The 22,704-nt window shown below is 44.7% G+C and overlaps 2 protein-coding genes and 2 pseudogenes across 2 annotated transcripts; 2 read left to right on the forward strand and 2 right to left on the reverse strand.

Annotated features, from left to right (window-relative positions):
- Positions 1 to 7,502: 7,502 nt before the first annotated feature.
- On the forward strand, positions 7,503 to 15,073 carry LOC103628569 (osmotin-like protein; annotated as a pseudogene).
- An 808-nt stretch (positions 15,074 to 15,881) lies between these two features.
- LOC103628570 (probable U6 snRNA-associated Sm-like protein LSm4) lies at positions 15,882 to 19,114 on the reverse strand. The gene is given in 8 exon segments (XM_020538132.1): positions 15,882 to 15,969; positions 16,174 to 16,368; positions 16,442 to 16,513; positions 16,599 to 16,660; positions 17,099 to 17,173; positions 17,260 to 17,348; positions 17,406 to 17,486; positions 19,019 to 19,114. Coding segments are annotated over 8 exon segments (687 nt in total). The 3' UTR covers positions 15,882 to 15,952.
- Positions 19,115 to 20,517: 1,403 nt separating this feature from the next.
- Positions 20,518 to 20,938, reverse strand: LOC103627058 (uncharacterized; annotated as a pseudogene).
- A 526-nt stretch (positions 20,939 to 21,464) lies between these two features.
- LOC103628571 (probable membrane-associated kinase regulator 1) lies at positions 21,465 to 22,220 on the forward strand. Its single transcript, XM_008648746.2, has one exon. It carries the CDS (start codon positions 21,465 to 21,467, stop codon positions 22,218 to 22,220), a length of 756 nt encoding a protein of 251 aa, XP_008646968.1.
- The last annotated feature ends 484 nt before the right edge of the window (positions 22,221 to 22,704 follow it).

Consider the following 22,704-nt stretch of genomic DNA (forward strand, 5'->3'; position numbering starts at 1 on the left):
ATCCGAAAGACAATTACCTTGGAGGAAAGATATAATTTCACTCATCTAGTCTTCACTATGTACCGGGGAAATTGTAAGCACTGCACTCTCCATAAGTTCAACCGAAGGTGCTTTTATTATCTCGAAGAATACTTCCGAAGGTGGAGGGAGCCCATGTGCCGCTGATTTGGCTAACAGATCTGCATGCTCATTTTCTCCTCTTGGAATATTCTTGACAGAAAAACCTTCGAAAGAAGCCTCCAACCTTCGAACTGTATCAAAATATTTTTCAAGCTTCGGGTCTCTTGCCTTGCTACTTTTGTCTATATGGCCAGAAATGACTTGAGAATCAGTTTTCAGGATGGCCCTTCTTATTCCCATTGCCCTTAACTTTCGAAGCCCCAACAGAAGTGCTTCGTATTCAGCAATATTATTTGTACAACTAAAGTCAAGCCTTGCTGCATATCATGTTCTGACTTTAGAAGGTGCTACTAGAACAACAGTTGCTCCTGCGCCGAAGGTTCCCTAGGAACCATCGCAGAACATTGTCCAAGCTTCGATGTCTTTATTTGTTTCTTCTTCCTGAGCCCCTAGCGTTCAATCAGCAATGAAGTCTGCTAACGCCTGGGACTGAATTGAGGATCTATGTACATAATCAATACTGAACTCGTTAAGCTCCGCAGCCCATTTTCCAATCCTTCCAGTAGCTTCTCTGTTCCTCATTATGTCCTTCAGAGGCTGTGACGAAGGAACAATTTTGTGATATGCTTGAAAATAATGCCGAAGCTTACTGGAGGCCATTAACACAATATATAACACCTTCTCCAATTCTGTGTAATTTTTCTTTGATAAACTTAGAACTTCGGAGACGAAGTATACTAGGGCCTGCTTTTTGATTTGGCCATCTAGCTTCTCCTGTACGAGCGCCGCACTTACTGCAGAGTGCGAAGCTGCCACATATAAGAGCAATGGAGCCCCTAGTGAAGGTGGAGTTAGTGTTGTTAGATTGATCAAGTATTGCTTCGAAGGCATTGAGTGTCCCTCGACCAATGATCGCATTATATGGGTATTTCATGTCAACAATGTCAAAGACAACATGTTCAGTCCTTGTGTTGTGGACGAAGGCGAAGGTCACTGGCATGGTGATTTTGCCAAGTGCGACAATCTGCCTTCCTCCGAAGCCACAGAGAGGATGTGTAGCATCATGAATCTTGTCCTCTAGCTCTTGCATCTGTCTGAAAGCCTTAGCAAATATGATATCCGCTGCACTGCCTGTGTCAACCAGAACATTATGGACTAGAAATCCCTTGATGACACAAGATATGACCATAGCATCATTGTGAGGGTAATCTTTGAGCTGAAGGTCCTCCTAGGAGAAGGTGATTGGAATGTGGGACCACTTAGACTTGATGAAGGGTCCCTGCACCCCCAACATGCTGCACCCTTCTATGCGCTTCCTTCTTCTGCTTCTTGTTGGCTAGTTCTGTACTTGAACCACCCGTGATTGGGAGCACCAGCCTCGTAGCCAAAGGTGCTACAACTTGGTTGCTGAACGAAGCCATCAGCTCAATTATGGAAGTGAGTTCACCGGAGGTGGGCACCAATGTTGGGGACTTGTTTTCAAATGCTATGAGTTAAGAACAAGGCAACACAAAATGTTAATGGTTAAAGCCCTTCGTCCTTCGAAGCATTATCTCCCTTAGGATATAATGATCTTCAGACGAAGGTCATGAAGGATGTACCTTCATTTTAACAATATATATTAATGAAAGAAGAAGCATATGAAACATGAGAGATAACATGAATAATCATATGACATCTTTAATATATCTTTATTATATCATCATAAATGAACACGAATAATATTGAATTACATTTGTACCTTCGGCTTGACAGAAGGCAAAAGTCCAAGCGTGATGCACGAGTGAATACAAGTCAGCGTGAATAGTACGGGGGTACTGTTCACCTATTTATAGGCACGGGACACAGCCCGGTCAGAATTACATTTATGTCCTTGATGACTAGTTACAATGACGACACAAATCATCATGGACTGATCAGTCTTTTCCTCTTTAAGTCGGTGCATCCCTTCGTCTCGAGGCACGTCGCTATGACAAAGCTCCCTAGATCGTAGCTTCGGCGTGTACCTTTGCGCTGTATTTGCTTATGTGCTGATCTTTCGAAAGGTGTTTCTGCTTAAAGGACCTTCGGCGACGAAACAGGCCCCCAACAGTAGGGTTTAATTTTTACAGGCAGTTACAGTTATCAAATGCCAGTGCTATTTTAGTGGTGGTTTCTTAAGAAAACCGCCACTTGAAATTCATGATTTCTAGTGGCAGTTTTCTTAAAATCCTCCACTAAAAATCGATTTCTAGTGGCAGATTGCTTAAGAAACTGCCACTATAAATCATTTTTATCCTAATTTTTTTGAATTTTTCAAATGACATCTTATGAAAAAAACAACAACATAAAAGTTCTAGATCTCTAAAATCCATGAAATTTTGTAGATGACAACTTTTTTATTTGAAGTCATTTCGGCTCTCAAAAATTGCATCCAAATTTGTCAAATTTAAAATGTAAATTTTGCAAACTATCTCGGATGGGAAAAGTGTCAAAACAAAAGTTGGAGAACTTCAAAAGTTATGAAACTTTGTGGTTGACAACTTTTTCGTTTGAATTCGTTTACAACCTCAAACAAAATATTCACTTAGTTGGTTTTAATATGTAGGCAACAAAACTATAATATAGATATAAAGTAAGTGATAGGTAGGGTGGTTGAGGGGGTTTCAAGCGAGGGGAGGTTGTTGGTTTGATTCTCGTCGCCCATGTAGTCGTGTTTTTGTGCTCGATTTTATTACAGTTTTTTACTATTTAAAAATATTTTTTTAAAAGTGCCTCCTCCTAGTAAAAATATTTTTTTTGAAAAATGTCTCCCCCTAATAAAACTATTTCTTTTACTATTTTAAAACCTATTTTTATGTTTCCCGAAAAATATATTCACCGGTGGTTTTATTACATCGACCGATAGTGGAAATCGATTTCGCTAGCGGTCACCCGCCTGTAAAAACGATTATTTCGACTCACCTTAGTACCGACGGTTATAAAAAAACGTCAGTTAATAGCTTTACAACGGGCTGGCGGCATGGAATAATAAAGGCTTTAGGCGGATGACTTTTGGCTGGCCAAAACGGGCCGATTTATTGTACGTAGCTAGTATTTCGTGTAATGGAATTGTGGTGCATTTGTAAACTGGCCTAGCTAGTTGCCACGGATGTGTGTAATAATGAAGTTACAATATGTGTGACGGAAGAAACTAAGGTATGCTGATATGCTTTATTTTGATTTATGAAACATTGCTTCGTGTTTATTTTCTAGCTTTCTGTATGCAAAAAAAAAAATCTTTTGAGCCATGTGCTTTCCAGTTATTTGAGCCGGACTCGCCTGCTACGGGCAACAAGCCTCCTTGTCGTTGGTCGCCATTTTCAGTTTTTATCTTTTCCTGCTAGATTTCAGGGTTTGTAGTAGTTCGGCAATGTTTGGCATCACATCTAGTCTAGGTAACATAATTAAGCAGTTAAAAACCTGGATATGATTAATGGAAAGAAGAATAGACGATCAATCTTTGTGAACACAGAGTGACAGGACAAATATAATGTGTTAAATGCGACGTTGATTTTGACAATGGACATTGTTGGATCTATGGTACACTGCATGCATTGCATCTGACCGGCGGAACCCCAGAAGCAGCAGAAAAGGGTTCAGAAGCTGGCTAGCTTTTTGCGTGGGGTACCTAATGTCTGAAGTGGAGTATTAAGATGGTGTTTCAATGCACTAGAGATAATAGTTAGTGGCTAAAATTAGTTGAGACATCCAAACACACTAACTAATAGTTCAGCTATTAGCTATTTTTTAAATTAGTTAATAGTTAGTTAATTATTTGTTAACTAGCTAATTTCACTAACAATTTTTAGGCAACTAACTATTAGTTTTAGTGCATTCAAACATCCCCTACCTCTCGTGTTCTTGAGTTCGCGTAAGCGAAATAAGAAATATAGATCTTGTAAGGCTTAAAAAACTGAGTAAACCTATTACTTCAACTGCATTCGTTCATTACAGTACATGATGTCTGCATAATCCAACAGTATATGCATGATTGATCAATCGTTCTGTCGTTCTAACCATCGTAAAAGAAATGGAGGAAGCAGCCTGTTTACACAATTCTATCCACGTCGGGCCCAGAAAGAGTCGAGCGACACACATGGCTTTTCCATAAAAAAGGTCAAATCCATGCACACAAATATCCATCTCCCTTTGTCCTCAACAAATATCTGCCTCAACGCAAATAAAGTATGCATTCGTTTCTCGAATATTAATTGATCGCCCGTAGTTCATTTTTATCATTTTTAAACTAAAACATGAAGAATAAAAAAAGAACGGATGGAGGAGGGAATAGTACGTATTAATTACTATTGGCGTGATTGGTTGCCGCGCTGCTCATATCTAGGCTGAGTAGATGCATAACATGCGTTTGGTTGGTTGTACGGCACAAAACGAGCTCGTATGTGCGTATGCAACACAGGTGTTTTTTCCATCTCCCGCCTGCATGTGTGGGGAAGGCGGGGAAGAGCTTTACTGTTGACCTAGGCTGACGCGCGCTCGGCGTTGTTGGTCTTTCCAATCAATCACGCTGTATATGTATGTCTATAGACATGTATATGGTACCGTTTGTTTGATCTTCTCCGTGGCTTGTTCTTGTCTTGTTGACCTAAGCTAGCTAGCTGTGTCGTGCATGCAATCGTAAATCTACTACCATCAGGAGAGGAGAAGACGACACATGACGAGCGAGCCGGCCTGCCGTCGTGGCGAGCGGGTCAGCTGGGTTGAGCGAGCGAGTCACGAGTCACGACGTTCGCCAACAACCCCAGCAGTCTCATCAACCGATTTTTTTTTATTTTGGCCATTTTTCGAAAAAAAACACGTTTGGACCCTAAAAAATTTTAATTGTATTTTTGGACCCTTTGCTCGGCGCCATAGGTTATGGCGCCGAGGTACGTGCTGCGTTGGCACAACCCAGACGCCGTGGCGTTGACGTGGCACCGAGCTTGGCGCCACAGATCTTGGCGCCGAGCTCGGTTGTGTTATCAACAGTTTTGTTGCAAAGAAATAGCCCTGATTTTTTATATAAATCAATACAGTCCAAGCTGGCGGTAAAAAAGTCCTTTGAATATTTAGCAGCAGCCAGCATGCTTGTCATCTATCCAGCTATAGCAGCGTCATGAGTTACCTAATGAGTTATTAATTTATATAATAATCCTGCACTCACCAACGCAAATGTATTGATTTATATAATAATCCTGCATTCCAAATAGTATACCTAATGAGTTATTTAAAAAATAAAAAAAATATGGCGAGTTGTAGGGTTCGAACCCCAAAACCTTATGGTTTAAAACCTTGTGCTCCACCAACTGAGCTAGATAGCTTTGTGCTGTTTCTTTGCAACAAAACTGTTGATAACACAACCAAACTCGATGCCAAGATCTGTGGCGCCGAGCTCGATGCCACGTCAACGCCACGGCGTCCGGGTTGTGCCAACGCAGCACGTACCTCGGCGCCATAACCTATGGCGCCGAGCTGTGTTACCTCGGCACCATAGGCTATGGCACCGAGCAAAGGGTCTAAAAATGCAATTAAAATTTTCTAGGGTCCAAACGTGGTTTTTTCCCGAAAAATGGCCAAAATACAAAAAATCGGTCTCGTCAGCACTGGATTCGTCGATACAGAGACTGGATTTGAACTCGTTGGAGCAGTGGTGGAGCTCTATAAAATTAATGTACTGGACAATTATATAAAATTTAAAGGTTACTTTAAACAACCCCTAATATATTGTGCGGCTAATTATACCGCTAAAACTAAATATACCACAAACATAGACTAAGATAGTTTTTACTTCAATTCAGCATCTAAAAATACAATAAACTTGATTAAAAATATAAAAGTACCTAATTAGAGACGATTTAGCCTTCCCCGCCTCTAATAACTTCATCAACATTAGCACGTGAATTTGAACCTACACATTACAAGTTCAATATTTGTATAAAATGAGAGATACAACATGACAATATAACTAATGAATGCAAAAATGTATAAGTGAGTATAAAAATATACCACTTGAACTTTGTGAGGGAGCTTTTTCATTCGACTCTTCAATTCTTGAAAATGGTATAAAATATCATCACTTTGAATACTTACAAAGATATCTCTTTCTATATAGCATACTATTCTATGATTAAATCAATCATTTTCCATCTTATTTTTCAATTCTGTCTTGATAATTTTCATAGCTGAGAAGGCTCTTTCAACCGTGGCAGTTGCAACAGGCAAAATTAAGGCTAATTCAATGAGACGATAAACCAATGCAAAAACTAGGTGTCTCTCGGTTTGCACCATCTTAATAGCCAGATTACCAAGGTCTTCACAATTTGCAAAATCAGAATTACCCCTCACATCAACAATAAATATATCGAGTTGGTCTCTAAGGATCAAGAGGTCATATTGTGAGAAGTCTGCAGAATAAATCATAGCCAATTTTTTCCGAACTGCGCTGCGGCCCTGGCTGCGGCTGCGGATTGCGCTGCAGTACTGCACTACTGCTGCTAGCCTGCTCTCCTCGCCAGCTAGCGCGGTAGTGCCCCTGCGGCTGGGCGGCTGGCGCCCTCGCACGGTGACACGGACGCTGGATGCAGAAAAAAGATAGGAGGCATGTTAGGGTTTTTTATGGGCCAAAATCTCTACTAAAGTCTATATATATATAATTGTTTTTGGGCTACGATCCGGGCCACGGTCCAGGTGGCCCATGCTCAATATCCGCCCCTGCGTTGAAGAGAGCTGTCGGAAGCCCTTTGTTGAAAATGTCTGCAAACTTGTGACAGCTCGGTACGTGTGGAACTCGAACTTCGCCGAGAGCCACTTTTTCCCGAACGAAGTGAACGTTGAGCTCGATATGCTTGGTGCCCTTGTGCTTGTGGTGTACCAGCTTCTTGCTCGTGTAGACGGTAGACACATTCCATGTGTTTGGTTCCCTGTAGCTGCCCAACACTTGTAGCTGCGGAGTCTCAAATCATGCTGTGTTTGGTTAGGTGTCTGAAACAAACAGGTTCTACGCATGCAAGCAATGCTTGCCAGCCAGGCTGGTCTGATACGCGCTCGATTAGCGTATCTAGGGATGCAGGCTGTGTGCATGTACCTGAAGCTTGGGCACGCATTTCTAGATCATCTTTTATTTTGTTTTTTTTATCATAGATCTCACTTGAAATATTCAATCGCTAAGCCAATTTCAAATCTATGTTCTTAGCATTTTTACGAACAAAACTAGATTACACTTGCTATATAAATTTTAGATATTTATTTATTTATTGTATCGGATCTTTAATCTGATGCTGACAACCAAACAAGAATTGTATAGCCTGAATACACTAACACAAATAACCAAACAAAAGTCTATTGCATGATCCTAGCCTGACCAAATGAGCCTGAATCCTCAAGTGCTGGCTAAGTTGGACCAGGCTGCTACTGCACGGCAACCAATCACGTGGATTGTGTCCTCCGAAGACAATTGTGGCCTTGGTCACGGGCAAGAGCAGCTCACCGAGGAGATGACGCAGCAACCAGGTGCATTAGGCTACTGCATTCGTGACGCCCCTGTATTCAGGTCGGCGCTTGATCGCGACACCGTTTGTTTATTGTTTGAAGGACCATGACACGATCGAGTCACCCAGGAAAACGCACGCAGAATCCTGATGTGGAGGCGTGGAGCGCCTAGTAGTTGTGTCCGGCAGCCAACCCCCAATTCGGTGTTCGAGTAGGCTGTCATGGTCGTCGGTGTGTCGCCCATGGCACGGAGTAGGATATCCGTGGTGCTGTGTCCCTTGATGTATACGTACCGAAGAAAATGTTTGTGCATAGCTGCATGGACGTCTTTCTGCAGGTGCATGTGTAGGCAGACTTGTTGGACGACATACACGATTAGATCTAGGCATAAAATCTGAGCCTGAAGCCTAAAACCCGAATTACTTGAGCCTGTACCCGTTTAGCCCAAAGCCCGATGTCCGAATGGTGCCAACGGGTAATGAAACTAAATACCCGATTTTAATATGGGTCTAATCGGGCAACACCCTGCGGTACCCAAAATACTCATTAAGCCCGAAATACCACTAGCGTGCCAGGCCGCAACTAGTCACGGAGTCGCCCATGGCCCAAAAGCCCATTGGCCGAGAGCACAGCAAAGCAGGCGCTAGCTGACAGCCACACAGGTTCCCTGCTCCCAGCCGCCCACAACCCCTGCCCCATAGGCCAGAGGCCACATCAGACCCTAGTTGTCGCGCCCAATGCCAAATGCCAAGAACTGAACCCTAGTCGTCGCGGCGGCGGTCGGCTCCCAGCGTCTGACAGCCGCCACCGCCCACGGTGTCTGGTGCAGTGGGCGTCTCCTCGGGGCTCCAAGAAGTGCGAGTAGGCGTACGTCGCCACAACACCATCACCCAAGCACCGTAGAACTAGTGCCTCCTCGATTCTCCCTGTCATCATCCACGCCGCCACCACTCACTATGGTGCATCACTGCATCCTCCATTCGCCAAGACGCCAACATCCCCTTTAGTCGTGTGGGTAAGTGGGTTGCAGCTTGCTAGTTGCTGGTTTGTTGCTGCCTTGCGGCTTGCAGGTTGGAGCGTGCAGTGGTGCTACTACAAACTGTTAACTGCAGTGAACGTCTGAGGAAGTCTAAGCGTCCGAGGAAGTCTGATAAATTGGGTAGAACGGGCTACCCGAACCCAAACCCGAAAAATTCGGGTACCCGAAATATCGGGTATATAGTATATGAACCATATATTCGGATAATGGTTTTGGATATCCGAAATTATAAAAGCCCGACCCAAATTTTCGGGTTAACCCGGATGCCCACAGTGATACGCGATGTCGGGGCGTGTGACTGTATGTGAGGTATTGAAGGGCGCTGGCCAAGCTTCTTTAGGGCTTGTTCGGTTATGTTAATCTAGAAGTTAATTGGAGGGGATTAAATCTCCTTCTGGATTGGCGTAATCGAATAAGACCTGTCTGGATCATTGATGATTTTGCCATCGACCGAAGGGGATTTGAGAGCGGCGCGGAGGGTGTCGATGATGGCTTGCAGTTACCCATGCCGCCACAGTGAAGGACATCATCGACTTAGTGTTCTTGCGATAGGTACAAGCCTTGTGTGGTGCGATGAACATCGATGCCGAGGAAGTATAGAAGAGGGCCTAGGTCCTTGACAGCAAACTCAACCTTCACCTTGTCGATGATCTAGACGTTGAGGATGACGTCGTAAGCACCGTATCGTCGACGTAGAGCAGCAGATAGGATGTGTGTTGTGGCTAGAATGATGAACGAAAAGCAATGAGTCTAAACAAGTTTGCACAAAACCTACCGAGGTGATGAACACGACGAATTGCATAAACCTTGCATGGGGAGCTTGATGAAGGCAATGGAGGGATCACGACAAAAAACACTCCATGTTGTGTTGTTGAGAATCAATGAAGCCGCTTGGTTGCTCACAGTATACTTTTCCTGTGAGGGTGCCGTGAAGAAAGATGTTGGAGACATCAGGCTGATGCACGGGCCAGTGCTTGGTGGCGGCGATGGTGAGCACTGTGCGGATTGTCACCGGCTTGACGACAGGCGTGAATGTTTCGCCAAAGTCGACACCGGGCCGCTAACCACACCCAGCGTGCCTTAGGGCTGGTTTGGAATAAAGGGGAGATAAACCCATGGAGACCAAACCTCCCATAAATAACTAAATATCTTATGCAAATAATATTCCTTGGATTGCTCACCCTAGGAAAAATGCAGGGATCCCTAGGGGATTTTGGTTTCCAAAATGGCCCTTATATCACTCAAGGGACCCATCTGATTGCAACATATGTTTGAACACTCAGTTGCCTGTGATAATACGCACACATAGTGGTCGAGCAACAAGTGTCCATATTCAGTTGTGCTGGAGTGCATCAAACTTGACCTGCTGAAGAGCTGCACGAACAAAGCTGGGAACAACGAGATTGGTGTGGTGGGTGTACATTGTAACTACTAGTAGCTTGTATTTAAATTTGTTTGAAGGTACTAAGCTTAATTTTCTATATGAGTTAGTGTCACACCCAGTTTTCAAAACAAAAATAGATGTACATCACATGTATGTCAGGATTTGTTCATTTGAATATGTAACAATAATATAATGATACAATGCAATGTTTATTACAAAAGCTTAACTTATTACAAAATGACCAGAGTGTAAAACATAAAATACATCAAAGTTACAGCAAAGCAAGACCTCCATTCCCATAAGCAGTAAATCGGGTGTGCACTAGCCTAGCATCAATACCATCTTTACGCAACACCATGTCTAGAAAACTCCATCTTCTAGTCCAAATAGATGGGTGGGTAGTAGGGGAACAAAGATAAGGGTGAGTACATTAAAATGTATTCCTCAAGTCTAGGAAAGTATGACCTGAGGCTTACACAAGGATAGGCTTGTGAGGCTTGACACAAGCACTTAAGAGATACATCCTAATATAACTCCTTAGCAACTAATTACTAGGTTAAATCAGCTCCTCGTAGAACCACTGGACTAGTACTCAATTTCCATCTGACCCAACCAACACTTTGATTCCACCCAAGCTTCCTAACTGAACCATCTATCCTTAGAAGATCCACTAATCTCGAGTCCAGGTCGTTCTTGACCATGGGCATAGTTGATATATTAGTTTTATACCATGTAGTGGTTGCAAGCTTTCATCACGAGTCGTGATGCCTAATTTCTCAAGGTGATCAGTCTCTTGACCCATTTCCAATGTAGATAGGTAGGGTTTAATACAAGGTCTTCACAAAATAGCTCCAAGCATATTGTTTTACACCTCCACTAAGGTTTCATCGCTAATAGTGAGTGTCTTTCAACTCCACTATAGAAGCCGCCTCTTGTGCCACTAAAATTAACCTGATGTAAACTATAACTCTAAGGAAACTAATTACTTGGCCAAGGCCAAAGCAATATAGCCCTGATAGTTGTGTTGTTATGTCGAGTTACATGCTCCAAGAATGATACTTACAATTCAGGTATGTAGGAGCACAAAACCATTCCTCTTGTTCAAATAATCTACCATAAAACATGTAAAAAGACCAACAATACACCACCACCATGACCAACCTTCCTACGTGATTCCTATTCACCATATTGCTAAAAAATATTACCAATCCACATGTTGCATTGTCAATTAATCAAGGTTAACATTAAATCCATCACAAGATAGCATGGCTAAGTATAAATCCTAGCCATCCAAACCAGGTATCAAAGAGATGATATAACAAGTTCCAGTAAACCCTAACATGCGATTCTCATTTATGACTCGTCATGCAACTAATGGTCTAATTTCTCTAACTCAAAATGAAATAAATGTATTTGTGGTATGATCAAGACGATGCATCCTTGGTCCTACTCGGGCCGGTCTTATTCAATTAAACCGAGAAGAGCAGGCAGGTGACGGAAGTGTAAGGTGTGACCCTCGATCTGCCTGTGAACCGGAAAGGAGGTATGGTACTCGAAATGAACTTGTTACTCTGCCTTCCTATCAACAGGAAATGGCTTGCATGGATCCAAAAATAAAACGAAAACCATCAACGTTGCAATGGGGAAGGGCGTAGCTGGTGTAAAACTAAAGCTATATCATTTCTTCTTTGCTTGTAACAAACAGAGCTATCTATTCCAACGTATTGGTCCAACTCCACGGTTCCTCTCATCTTTCTTGTCAGAGAAAGCCTGTCTTCTGAGACATCCATTAATCAAATTTGACTTGCCTCATAAATCTATTTAGACCTTTGATCCTTCTTTTTTGTTTCAACCTCGATCAACTCTCCTTCAACAGTAGGAACCATAGGAACAAGAATAATAAACATCCTAAGAACAACACACCAAACATGAGAAAACATCTATAGAAGGACACACCAAATGTTCTTAGTTGATTTAAGTACTTCAGCCCCGACGTACTTAATATAACTGACTTTCTTTAAACGTCGTTTTCCAGTAGTGCCGCCCGGACGTGCTCATTGATAATGGGAGTGCAAAACGAACCTAAAATGGTGCCATGTATAATTTAAAGGATATAACCTTCTAGAGTTTTGGATACTTATATTAAAAAGATATTTCAACTAAATTAAATGTTTAGGAAAAAATAAGTTAAAAAAAGAATTACGACCAGATATCAAGGTCTGTCAAGAATGATGGCAATGATGTAGATTATATTGTTAGATTGCTAAAGGGATGTTTATGTAAATGGGTTTAACAACTAAAAACAATATGTATATGATATCAACATGTGGTGAATTTCAATGAAATGTCGATGTAAGCAAGGTATATGAAGAAAGTAATTTGTATAATTGTCAACGTTGTCATGTGCATGCATGGAACTCTGGAATTAACACTTGTCTCATGCAGCGGTATCTAAATGCCTCTAGCATACCACAATCACACTTCAACTTAGTTCAGGATATGTACATGTGCAATTGTGCATTTTTGCAAGACACGTTCAAATATAAAGCTTTGGGATGACCCAATTTTCTCCACTTATTCATAGGTCACATGTCATCCATCTTTCGAAAGAGAAAGTACTATGAAAATAAATCCAATATAGTTGCCTTCCAAAACTATTCTAAATAGTTAACTAGGTGTATGCCCGTGCGTTGCTACGGAGTCAACATGTACTTGTAAGATGCAATGAGATGTAGAAGCACTATGATAAAATACATTGATGTGCAAAACAATTATTGTTATTCTATACTTTTGTTAGTTACATACCTAAAAATATAGTACAATGACTGCGTGTTGCAATTACACACAAATTCGATAAAATGTTAATGTACAACGACTGCACAAAAAAACGAATAGCATACATTATTATAGATCTCAATTTTTCACATCCTAGTTTTATATCAGACTCCCATCTTATTATTATTTTTAGGCGAGAAACAAACATGTTAAGAAAACTTGGTCCAAAACCTCTATAAAAGCCCCTCCAGCCATCTTCATCAAGCAACAACCTGGTAATTTTCATGACTGAAGGCCTACCCTTACCATAGTTGTCCATAACCTGAAATCACATGAAAATAATAAAACACCCTATGATGGAATTCTCACAATTACCATGCATGATAATAGTTCCTTCTATGACCGTAGTTAGCTACTTAGTTGTACTAACTTTAAGTTCGGGTACATAGCCTATGTAACAAAGGTGATATGATAAACAGCCAACTCAAAGGTAACCTGCATACCTAAGGTATAACATGATCATCACAGTATTGACCACCACAGTATTGTAGACATCATTCGCTTGCACATGCCAAAACTAAAATGTTGCGGTGCCAGCCTTGAAATGTCATATTGAAATTGAATAATAGGTGTGGTTGTGAAACTGAGGCACCTGACATAGAGGAACAATAAGCTTGAGACCAAACCTGTGTCACCCAGGTTAAGTGCTAAAACATGATTTCACAAGCTACCTAGCATAGTGGACATGTTGTCCTTCTCCATCGTATATTGAGGAGCTTTGAGCCCAGTTGAAATCATGTATATTAAAGCTACCGATATTTCACAAGTCAGAAAGTATAGCCTAGGCATGTCAACTTCTAAATTTCAGGAAGAACTACCTAAGAAATCCCCTGTGATCTTCTAACACTCACAATGATTCATCGTCCTAGTCCAAAAATCTTGTCTAATAAATAAGCTAGTAGCAAAAATATGGGACGCTAGATTCCTTATACCAGAAATAAGGTGCTAGCAAAAAGAAAACATGACGATTGACGAATACCACATAAACTATTTCTGCAAAGATACATAATCACACCTTCAGAAGAACAATTAAATTTACCTGAAGCCGAGTCTTGATGGTATCTATTGGAGTGGTGATAATCGACCAGCAAGCACCAGCAGTTGTTCTTCCTCCCACTGCTCTCCCACAAGTCCTTCCCGGCGTCGGCCCACCCCTGGTCTGGCAGCATCTGGGCGCGCACGGGCTGCACGGGAGCCGGCGTGCAGCTCCACTGCGCCACGGGCGATTGCAGCGGGCGGCTCCAGTGCGGCGTGCTCGGCGGCGCGGTGCCCGCGACGCTGGCGTGGGTGAACCTCCACCACGGCAACGACCATACCTCGTATGGCGTGAGCGTGGTGGATGACTTCAACGTGGGCCTGTCCGTGACTCCGCACGAGGGCCGCGGCAACTGCCCCGTCCTCGCCTGCCGCAAGAACCTCATCGAGACCTGCCCCGGCGAGCTGCAGTTACGCTCCCCGGCCGGTAGCATCCTTGCGTGCAAGAGCGGCTGTGAGGCCTTCCGCATCGACGAGCTATGATGCCGCAACATGTACAACAGCCCGCGCACCTACCGCGCCTCCAAGTACTCGGAGTTCTTCAAGCACGAGTGCCCGCAGGCCCTCACCTACGCGCACGACAGCCCCTCGCTCACCCACGAAGCAATAGCGAGAGCAAGCGATGAGGGGTCAGCTGTGGCTCGCGCAGAGGGGGAGACGACCGAGGGGGATCTGGGGGCGACGCACGCAGGCGGGGTAGGGGCCATAGGATGGACGGTCCAGATTAACAGAAGGCAGAACAAGGGGAGGCAGACTACCCCCTTGCAGCCTTAATATAGTAGTATAGATAGTCAACTAAAAAATAATTATATAACAACTTTCATAATACAATATGTGCATTTAATAATTGATCTACTTCTTTCTTTCACAAATTATCTAGGGTAAGTGAGCAGCCCATTTTTACTGGGTGCTCATGAGCAATCTGTTTTTCTTCTCTCTATGTTTCCATAAATAATTCTAACATGGCATCCCTTACTATCTATCTATGTCATCTTATTATACTCGCTCTTGGGGACCTCAATCGTGCGCATTTTAAGCTCGGTAGGCTCTTGTCGCACTGAGCCATATTGCAATCGTTGCAATCGATTAGAGAATGGTTCCACGAGTCCTCCGCTCCACGTAAAATTAAGCATGAGTGCTCTGTGTCAACATGATCCTGTGTTTGAGTTGAGAACGTCGTCCCCCATTAGCAGAGGGTGACGTGCTAGTCTCTATGAAAAAACACAAATACTGGATGGGAATTTGACCTGACATACTTTAAATCCGACCAGTCTGGCTCGTAGGCTTTTGTATCTGGCGCTCGTCCACCCATGCCTCATCACGGGCCTCGTTTTCGATTAGCATGTGATACGCTTATTGAGCCCGGGAAAAAATCCCAAGTGCCAAGCCCAAAAAAACATCTTGTATAATTCTCGTGAGAGTTTAAAAGAGGACTTATATAGTACGTCGGAACTGCTTGTGCAATCGCTTTGGTAAGAACACTCTTTCTCTCCGGTTGACAAAGCTTGCTCCATCCATCCCTGAACCCTTTTCCAGACTCTATCTCAACATCCATCGGAGAACACTAAAACATTTTTAATCTCTTCAGGACTACTGGCAGCACTTCCCAGAATAGGTAGAGGACATGTCCATATTTATCTTTTGCTTTGAAAAAACCGAAGGCTATCATTCCTAAAGAAAGAGTACGTAGAGTAGGTGACTGTCTGACTGACCATCGGTGCCCAATTCGATTGGATGAGGAGCAAACCCTTCCAATTCCAGTTTGCATTGCCAGCACAAGAAATGAGTGCTGGAATAGCAGCACATGGAACATGCTAAATGACATTTGAACTTTGAAGCATTTCTATAACTTTCAAGGAAGATGTCATTCGTACTGGTTCAATGTGGACAAAATTTGAGGTACCTAGGACCTTCATATACATTATATTAAGCAAAACTTAGCATCTTTCATCAGCATACCACTGGATAAACCATGTAAATGTTTACGACTAAAAAAAGGTTTCCACTTCGATGAGAGGCTGGTTTCAGTTCCATTACAAATGGTGAAAATCTGTTGTTGAAAAAAATAAAAGCATCAGGAATCAGGATCGACAATGATCAATGAACCCTTTGACATATCATTTCCCTTGTGAGAAGAAAATCGCCTGTACAAAGCTCTTCAGATTATCTTCAGGCCTTGCTTAATTTTGTTGACATGTAATTTTTGTTTGAAAATATTTTGTACACTTCATTTGTGTCCTGTGAGGTTACCCACCTAAAGCTGGAGCATGAACAAGTGCCTCCTCTTAATAACCTCCGTCCTGTTTGTATTCAGTCTGGTTATTGTAGCCGCCTCTCCTGCCACGACCCCTGAAACTGCGACCTCTTCCACGGGCATATCCATTTCCCATATATGCAGGGGCGTGATCGTCTTCCCAACCAGCATCAGCAAACACATTGAACCCATTTCCTGAAACATAACATGTGAGGAATAATTGAACATGTGACAAATTGATGGTTTACTCTGCAACACTCAGCCTCACCACGTCCACCTCTGCCCTGCCCACGGCCTCGACCACTACGACCCCTTCCACGGCCACCAGGTGAGTGTGCATCTACAATCAATTAAATGAATTATGATGCCATACAGAATTATTAGAACGTTAACAATAAATAACACAAGTGAATCTCGCACAATACCTTCATCATTATCACATTTAACCAAAGGCTTCACTTCATCAGCAGGCAAAGGAGATTGATATCTGCCCAAACAATTAATTCAACTGTTGATAAGCCAGCATGAATCCTGAACTACTCCCTCCATCTCGAAATATAGACATATCAAGATTCAAACAAGACAGATTTCTTAGATTTTGACCAACAATTACTCAAATGATACACATGCATGTATAAAAGTTGTATCAATAGAACAACATTTCACATGTAATTTAATGCAAATTGATTTTGAAGCAATTGATGATATACTGTAAGCGCCATTAATGATCAAAGAACATTTCTAAAGATTTCTCAAATCTTACTATATACCTTATAAAAGAAACAGAGGGAGTACAAATTTCTTATTAGATTACTTGACGCGGCGAGATGTGAGTTCATGGCATAGGAAACCATAGAATTTTGTTAAGACAAACTGGCAAAGAAAGTCATTAAATGCAGTTGACAAAAGAGTGCAGTATGCATACCCGATAGATGATGTGTCCACCTCCTTCTTTGAAAGAGTTATAGTGATCATAGAGACATGTCTTGTTGTCTCAAGCCTGCAGAGAGATATAATCTTGAACTCCAAAATTACGGGTTCATGTGAAGTTATAGTTCTATCCTGGAATAGAAACAAGTCACTTACAGAAGTAGGCATTCCTCCAATGGCTCCCACATATCAGTAATATCAGTAGATCCAGTGGTGGTATTCTGATGGAGGCCAACAATCCTCCTCTTCACAGTAATAACAGTAACAATTAGAATCAAGTGATAAGTAATATTAGCAAGCACCAGAGCCATCAGGAGTATCTTGATCAATTCCACAACCATGACAGTCTTATTGATAGCCCTCCCCATGGCCTTGAATACAACCTCATAAGTGTAGGATTACGGGGAGGCTACGCTAGCGCAAAACAAAAATTTTCATCCCCATAATACCAAGAACTACTGCGGTTATAGGTCATGGAATTACCACTAGACGCGCAGAGCAGCGGAAGACGTCTCGATGTAGACGAACGCGTCGAGCAGTGCCGTGCAGTCGCCGGCGTCCTTCACGTCCTCGCACGGTCCGTCCAAGTGCTCCAGATGCAGCACCTCCGAGGTATCCACACGTACAGGGAGGAAGCGCCGCGTACCGAACTGCTAGGTTCGCGACGGCGGCTTGGCGAGGGCGAGAGGTGGGCGGCGGCTGTTAGTTCGCTGGTGGCGAATTAGGTTATGCTTAACCGCGCCCCCGCCCCTCATTATATAGGCGTTATGGTGGGCTTCTGACGCCGAGGCCCATCATTAACCCTAAAGCCCAGTCTAATTTCGGATCTAATCCGAATTAGGCTTCCTTCCCCTTAAGTGTGTGACCCTATAGGTTCACGTACAAATAGACATAGCCCGAGTACTCTTACTTGGCCCAATAATTGACAACTGCCTCTAGCAAGACATGTCAACTCCTATGTGTACGTAAAGATCATATCAGACGAACCATTGCGACATTAAGTACATGTTGTTCCCTTTGTCTCACGATATTTGGTCTGGCTCTAAGCTGACCTCTCTTTCTCGATACTGTGAATTGGAATCCTTTCAATGGTTAACTCTTAACCCTAGCACGGCCATGCATTTCTTGATCCAATCACTCGAGGGGCCCAGAGATATCTCTCTCACAAAGAGAGGGACAAATTCCATCTTGACTGACCATGCCTCATAGCATGCTTCCTGACAAACCCAAAACTACCTTTATAACTACCCAGTTACGGGATAGCGTTTGATAGTCCCTAAGTAAGTCAATTCACATCTTGAGAACATGCGACAATCTCAGGTCTAAGGATACAGTATTCATGTTGCAAGAAGAGAACTATATTACAATATCTCACGTTGGGTCGGTCCAGCCTCATGTCATACATGCGCCCACATTATTAGTTTAACATCTCCATGTTCATGACTTGTGAAATGTAGTCATCAACTAATACATGTGCTAGTCATCGACTCTGACTAGGGACATCATTTAGAATAACCATATAAGTAAAGAATCTCACAAACAATTCACATAATTGCTAATCAATACAAGGTGCCTTCCATGGATATTCAATTAAGCAATATATATATCATGGATACAAAGAAATATGCTCATCTCTATGATTATCTCTAGGGCATATTTCTAACAATAAGAACCTTTGTCCTTAAAGTAAGAAATATTATGGTGCAACAGCCAGCAAAGTTCCTTGAATAGTTTCTCCCCGGGGCATTTGCCAACCTCCAGATCTCCTACGGCGTGACCCCGCCGCCTGGCGCCCCGTGGGGGCTCACGCTGCAGCAGGCACCACCCACCTTAGTCGCGCGTCCGGGCCCTCCACCGTCCGCTACCCGTCCTGCCTTCCCTGGCAGCCCGCCCGCACCACCGTTCGTGCGGGCACCGACGCCGTCAACTTCCGCCTCACTGCCCTTTGGCGGACAGCCTGGGGTAATGTCCCAGCCGCCGCCACCGTTCGGAGGTCCTCCAGGTGCGTCATCTCAGTCGCCGCCGCCGTTCGGTGTCCCCCCCGGGGTGGTGTCCCAGGCCCCTTCCCCGTTTGGAGGCCCTCCTGTGACTGCGTTTGGTGTCCTAGGCTCCGTTGCGCACCGCCACCGCCGGCCGGCCAGCCGGCGGAGCACCGAAAGACCCCCATTCTTTCCTGTAAAAAACCCGCCGCCTTTAGAGCAACTCCAACAACTTATATAAAATTCTAGCTAAATCTAAAGTTTAGAGAGCACTTTTTAAAATAGATAGTTTTCTACATAGCATGGTTACCATTACCAACAGACTATGTAAATCAAACACTGACTCGACTTTTGTGTATGTTTGAATTTTTCTGCATTGCACGCTCCGCTCTCACACTCGGCTTTTGGGTCCTGTTTGAAGCTGTCTCTGATAATACAACTGCATTTGTGTTTCGAAAACTCATTCAACTCAGCATGAATAATGTAATCTCATTTCAAAAGATCTGACAAATCAAGCCCAAGTAATGAACTATATTATAGCCACCTATCGATAAGAGTTATTGGCCACAAGAAGTTTCAGAACCAAGATTTCAGTCAATCATTTGACAGCTAGGAACAAAATTATATGTACTATTTTTGTGAACAGATAGCTACTTAATCCATCTACAATCAAGGACATAAACCTACACCTGCCACTGAACAACATATACCCAACTATCCAACAAGCGGGAAGCAGATCTAAAAGTACTTAGTCATGAAAGGGACTGTATCTTCGTAACAAATAACATTGGATTTATTATCCTAGCACATAGGATACTACTACGAAAATTACGTGTAGACAACTACACCTTCTACTGAATAGCTACATGTGCTATCTTAAAAGTTGCATTAATCACCTATTTCAACAGTGCAGAGTGGCTTTTACACAGCAAATGCATATGTGTAACCAAAAATTAGCAATGGTATGTGTTTTCCACTACTACAACCCTGAATTCGCATGGACAAAAACCTGTCAGACTTAAACAGCTACACACAATGCAAGCCATGGGGAGGAGAGCGTATGATCGACAGATGGCAAGTCTCAAGGGCTAGGCAAATATGGCTAGCGATGGGGAGGAGATGACGAGCCGGATACAATGGCGAGTTTGAAGGCGAGACTGTTGCAAGCTAATATCTGGAGGTTTTCCATTTCTTTATCGAGCACAGGCTGTTTAGCCAGTCTGTTGGTGATGCTCTTAGCTATCTAACTGGTCGTCCTCTTCACCCCCTAGCTTTTCTAGCTAGCTAGGAACGAAAGAAATTAAAGGATATCTGATTACTGATTGGTGGTCCGGGACTTCGGGTACGGTGTTCTTGAGTCGTGAAGCGACACTACAGTGGATAGGGTCGTGCCGCCCCTGCCGTCTCTAGGGTTGCGTGCAGGATGGTCGTCAGGGATCGGGAGTGAGGAGGCATCAGCTCTCACGGTCGTGGAGCCTAAATGTACCGCAACAACGACTCGGCACTGTCCTGCTTCTACCTCTTCCTCCTCTGGTTCTTCTTCTTGAAGTAGACACCAGTACACCACCAGTTCGCCAGGTAGCTAGCAGCCCAGTTGCGACTGGGGATCGGTGGCTGGCTGCTGTTTGCGAGTTGTAATCTTGGAGGAGACGGGAGGGGAGCAGGAGTAGGAGATGCAGCTGGATCTGAACATGGCTGAGGTGCCGCCGCCGGTGGAGATGGAGGCGAGCGACTCGGGGTCGTCAGTGCTGAACGCGTCGGAAGCGGTGTCGGTGAGCGACGTCGGCGGGCGGCGCGCCCGCGCCGGCGGAGGGGTCCAGCTCAACGCCGGCCGTGCTGGAGTTCAGCATCCTCATCTGGAGCGACAGTGACGCGGCCAGCGCGGACGAGGATGCCACGGCGTCGCCGGCCAAGAAGAGCCACCACGGCCCGCGCACCCGTAGCTCGCAGTACCGCGGCGTCACCTTCTACCGCCGCAACGACTCGACACTCTCCTGCTTGGTGGTGACCTGCTTGCTTGGTGGTGACCTCGGCGGAGGGAGGTGACGGATCCCGGATGAGGATGGCGGCGATGCGCACGGGGCGGGAGGCTGGAAAAGATGGAAGTTAGGTTCGGGCTTTGGGATGAGGACGGTTGTTCTTAGCGGATCAGATGGCGGAGGCATGGGACGCAACGACGGACGGTGCTGATTTGATTGGTATAGATGGACGGTCGAGATTCGCTAAAGGCAGAACCAGATGGAGGCAGGCTACCCTTATAGCCTTAATATAATAGTATAGATATAGATATAAAACCGAACAAGCCAAAAGGAAGAACAGAACACAACGAAAACCTGACCATTTCTTCTCTCGTTCTCCTTGGACCAGGAAAAGAATCCGACCATGGCAGAGGCAGAGTGCCGCGCCTCGGACTCGGCCGACGACTTCGAGTTCTGCATCCTGTCGTCCGGCGGCATCGTACCAGCCGGAGAGAGCGCGGGAACGGACATGTGCGTGGCCGACGAGGTCTTCTGCCAGGGCAAGCTCATCCCGCTCCGTGCCTCCTCGGCTGCGGCCACCGACGGCGCCAGCGTCGCCACGCTGCCGAGGTCGGAGTCAGTGGCCTCCACCGTGGGCCTGGTGTCACGGTCCGGCAGCCGCAGCGCGAGCTCGAGCTCGAGCGGCAGCAGCAGCGGGTGCGTGAGCCGGAGCCAGCCGTCCAAGAGCGCCTCTTCCGACCACGGCGCCGGGGCGCCTCCGCCGCGGCGCTCGCTGTCGAGCAGCCTGTTCTACGCGCACCCGAGCCCGTCGCCGCGGCTGCGCTCGGCGCGCCCGCGCCGCAGGACCGGGTCCGCGCAGCCCGCCGCGGTGGCGTGGGGCCTGTTTCGCTTCCACCTCGGCGTCGTCGGCACCCCGAACGTGTACCCGCCGCCACCGCGCCCCGCGGCCGATGCCAAGGTCGCCGCCGCAACGAGGGGCGGCGGCAGCAGGAGCGCGCAGTTCGAACAGGTGGCCGCCGCCGTCGACAGGATCGGAGCGGGGCAGTTAGGTGAGAGAGGGGCGTGGGGAGGAGGGATGGATCGGGGGAGCCGGTGCTCGCGCGAGGCGTGGGCGTGTTTCGGCGTTGGTTGCTGCGGGGTTGCATCCGACGGACGATGAAACAGAGTCATGGATGGACGGTTGATATCATTGGAAGGCAGAACGAGAAAAGGCAGGCTACCCTTAGAGCCTTAATAAGTAGTATAGATTTCCATGAATTAAATGGGTTTCTGCAATTATTTTTAAACTAAAAATCAATTTCTAAACTCCTTTTCCCTATTTTCTTTATTTCCTGGACTGCGTCCCAAATTCTAGAAAGATCAGGAGCCAAGCTATAAATGTTTTTCTAGACTCAGTGAGCATACAGAGTGGACGGTGGGTTAAACACAAAAGACGTTTTAGTTGCAGTTATACACTATTCAACATGAGTTATGTTGGCTAGAGGGTGGAAGGCTAGGCATTCTGCTCAATAGATCCAAGGTTTGATCCCTAGGTAGCCACAGTTTGATTTTTTTTGCGCGCGGAAAACTGGTGTGCGGGATTGGACGGCTGAGATTGTAGAACGGTAGAATGGACGGCTAAGACCGCAGAATGGCAGAACACA

This window comes from Zea mays, chromosome 5 (genome assembly GCF_902167145.1).
Source record: "Zea mays cultivar B73 chromosome 5, Zm-B73-REFERENCE-NAM-5.0, whole genome shotgun sequence".
In the NCBI taxonomy this organism is placed as follows: Eukaryota; Viridiplantae; Streptophyta; class Magnoliopsida; order Poales; family Poaceae; genus Zea; species Zea mays.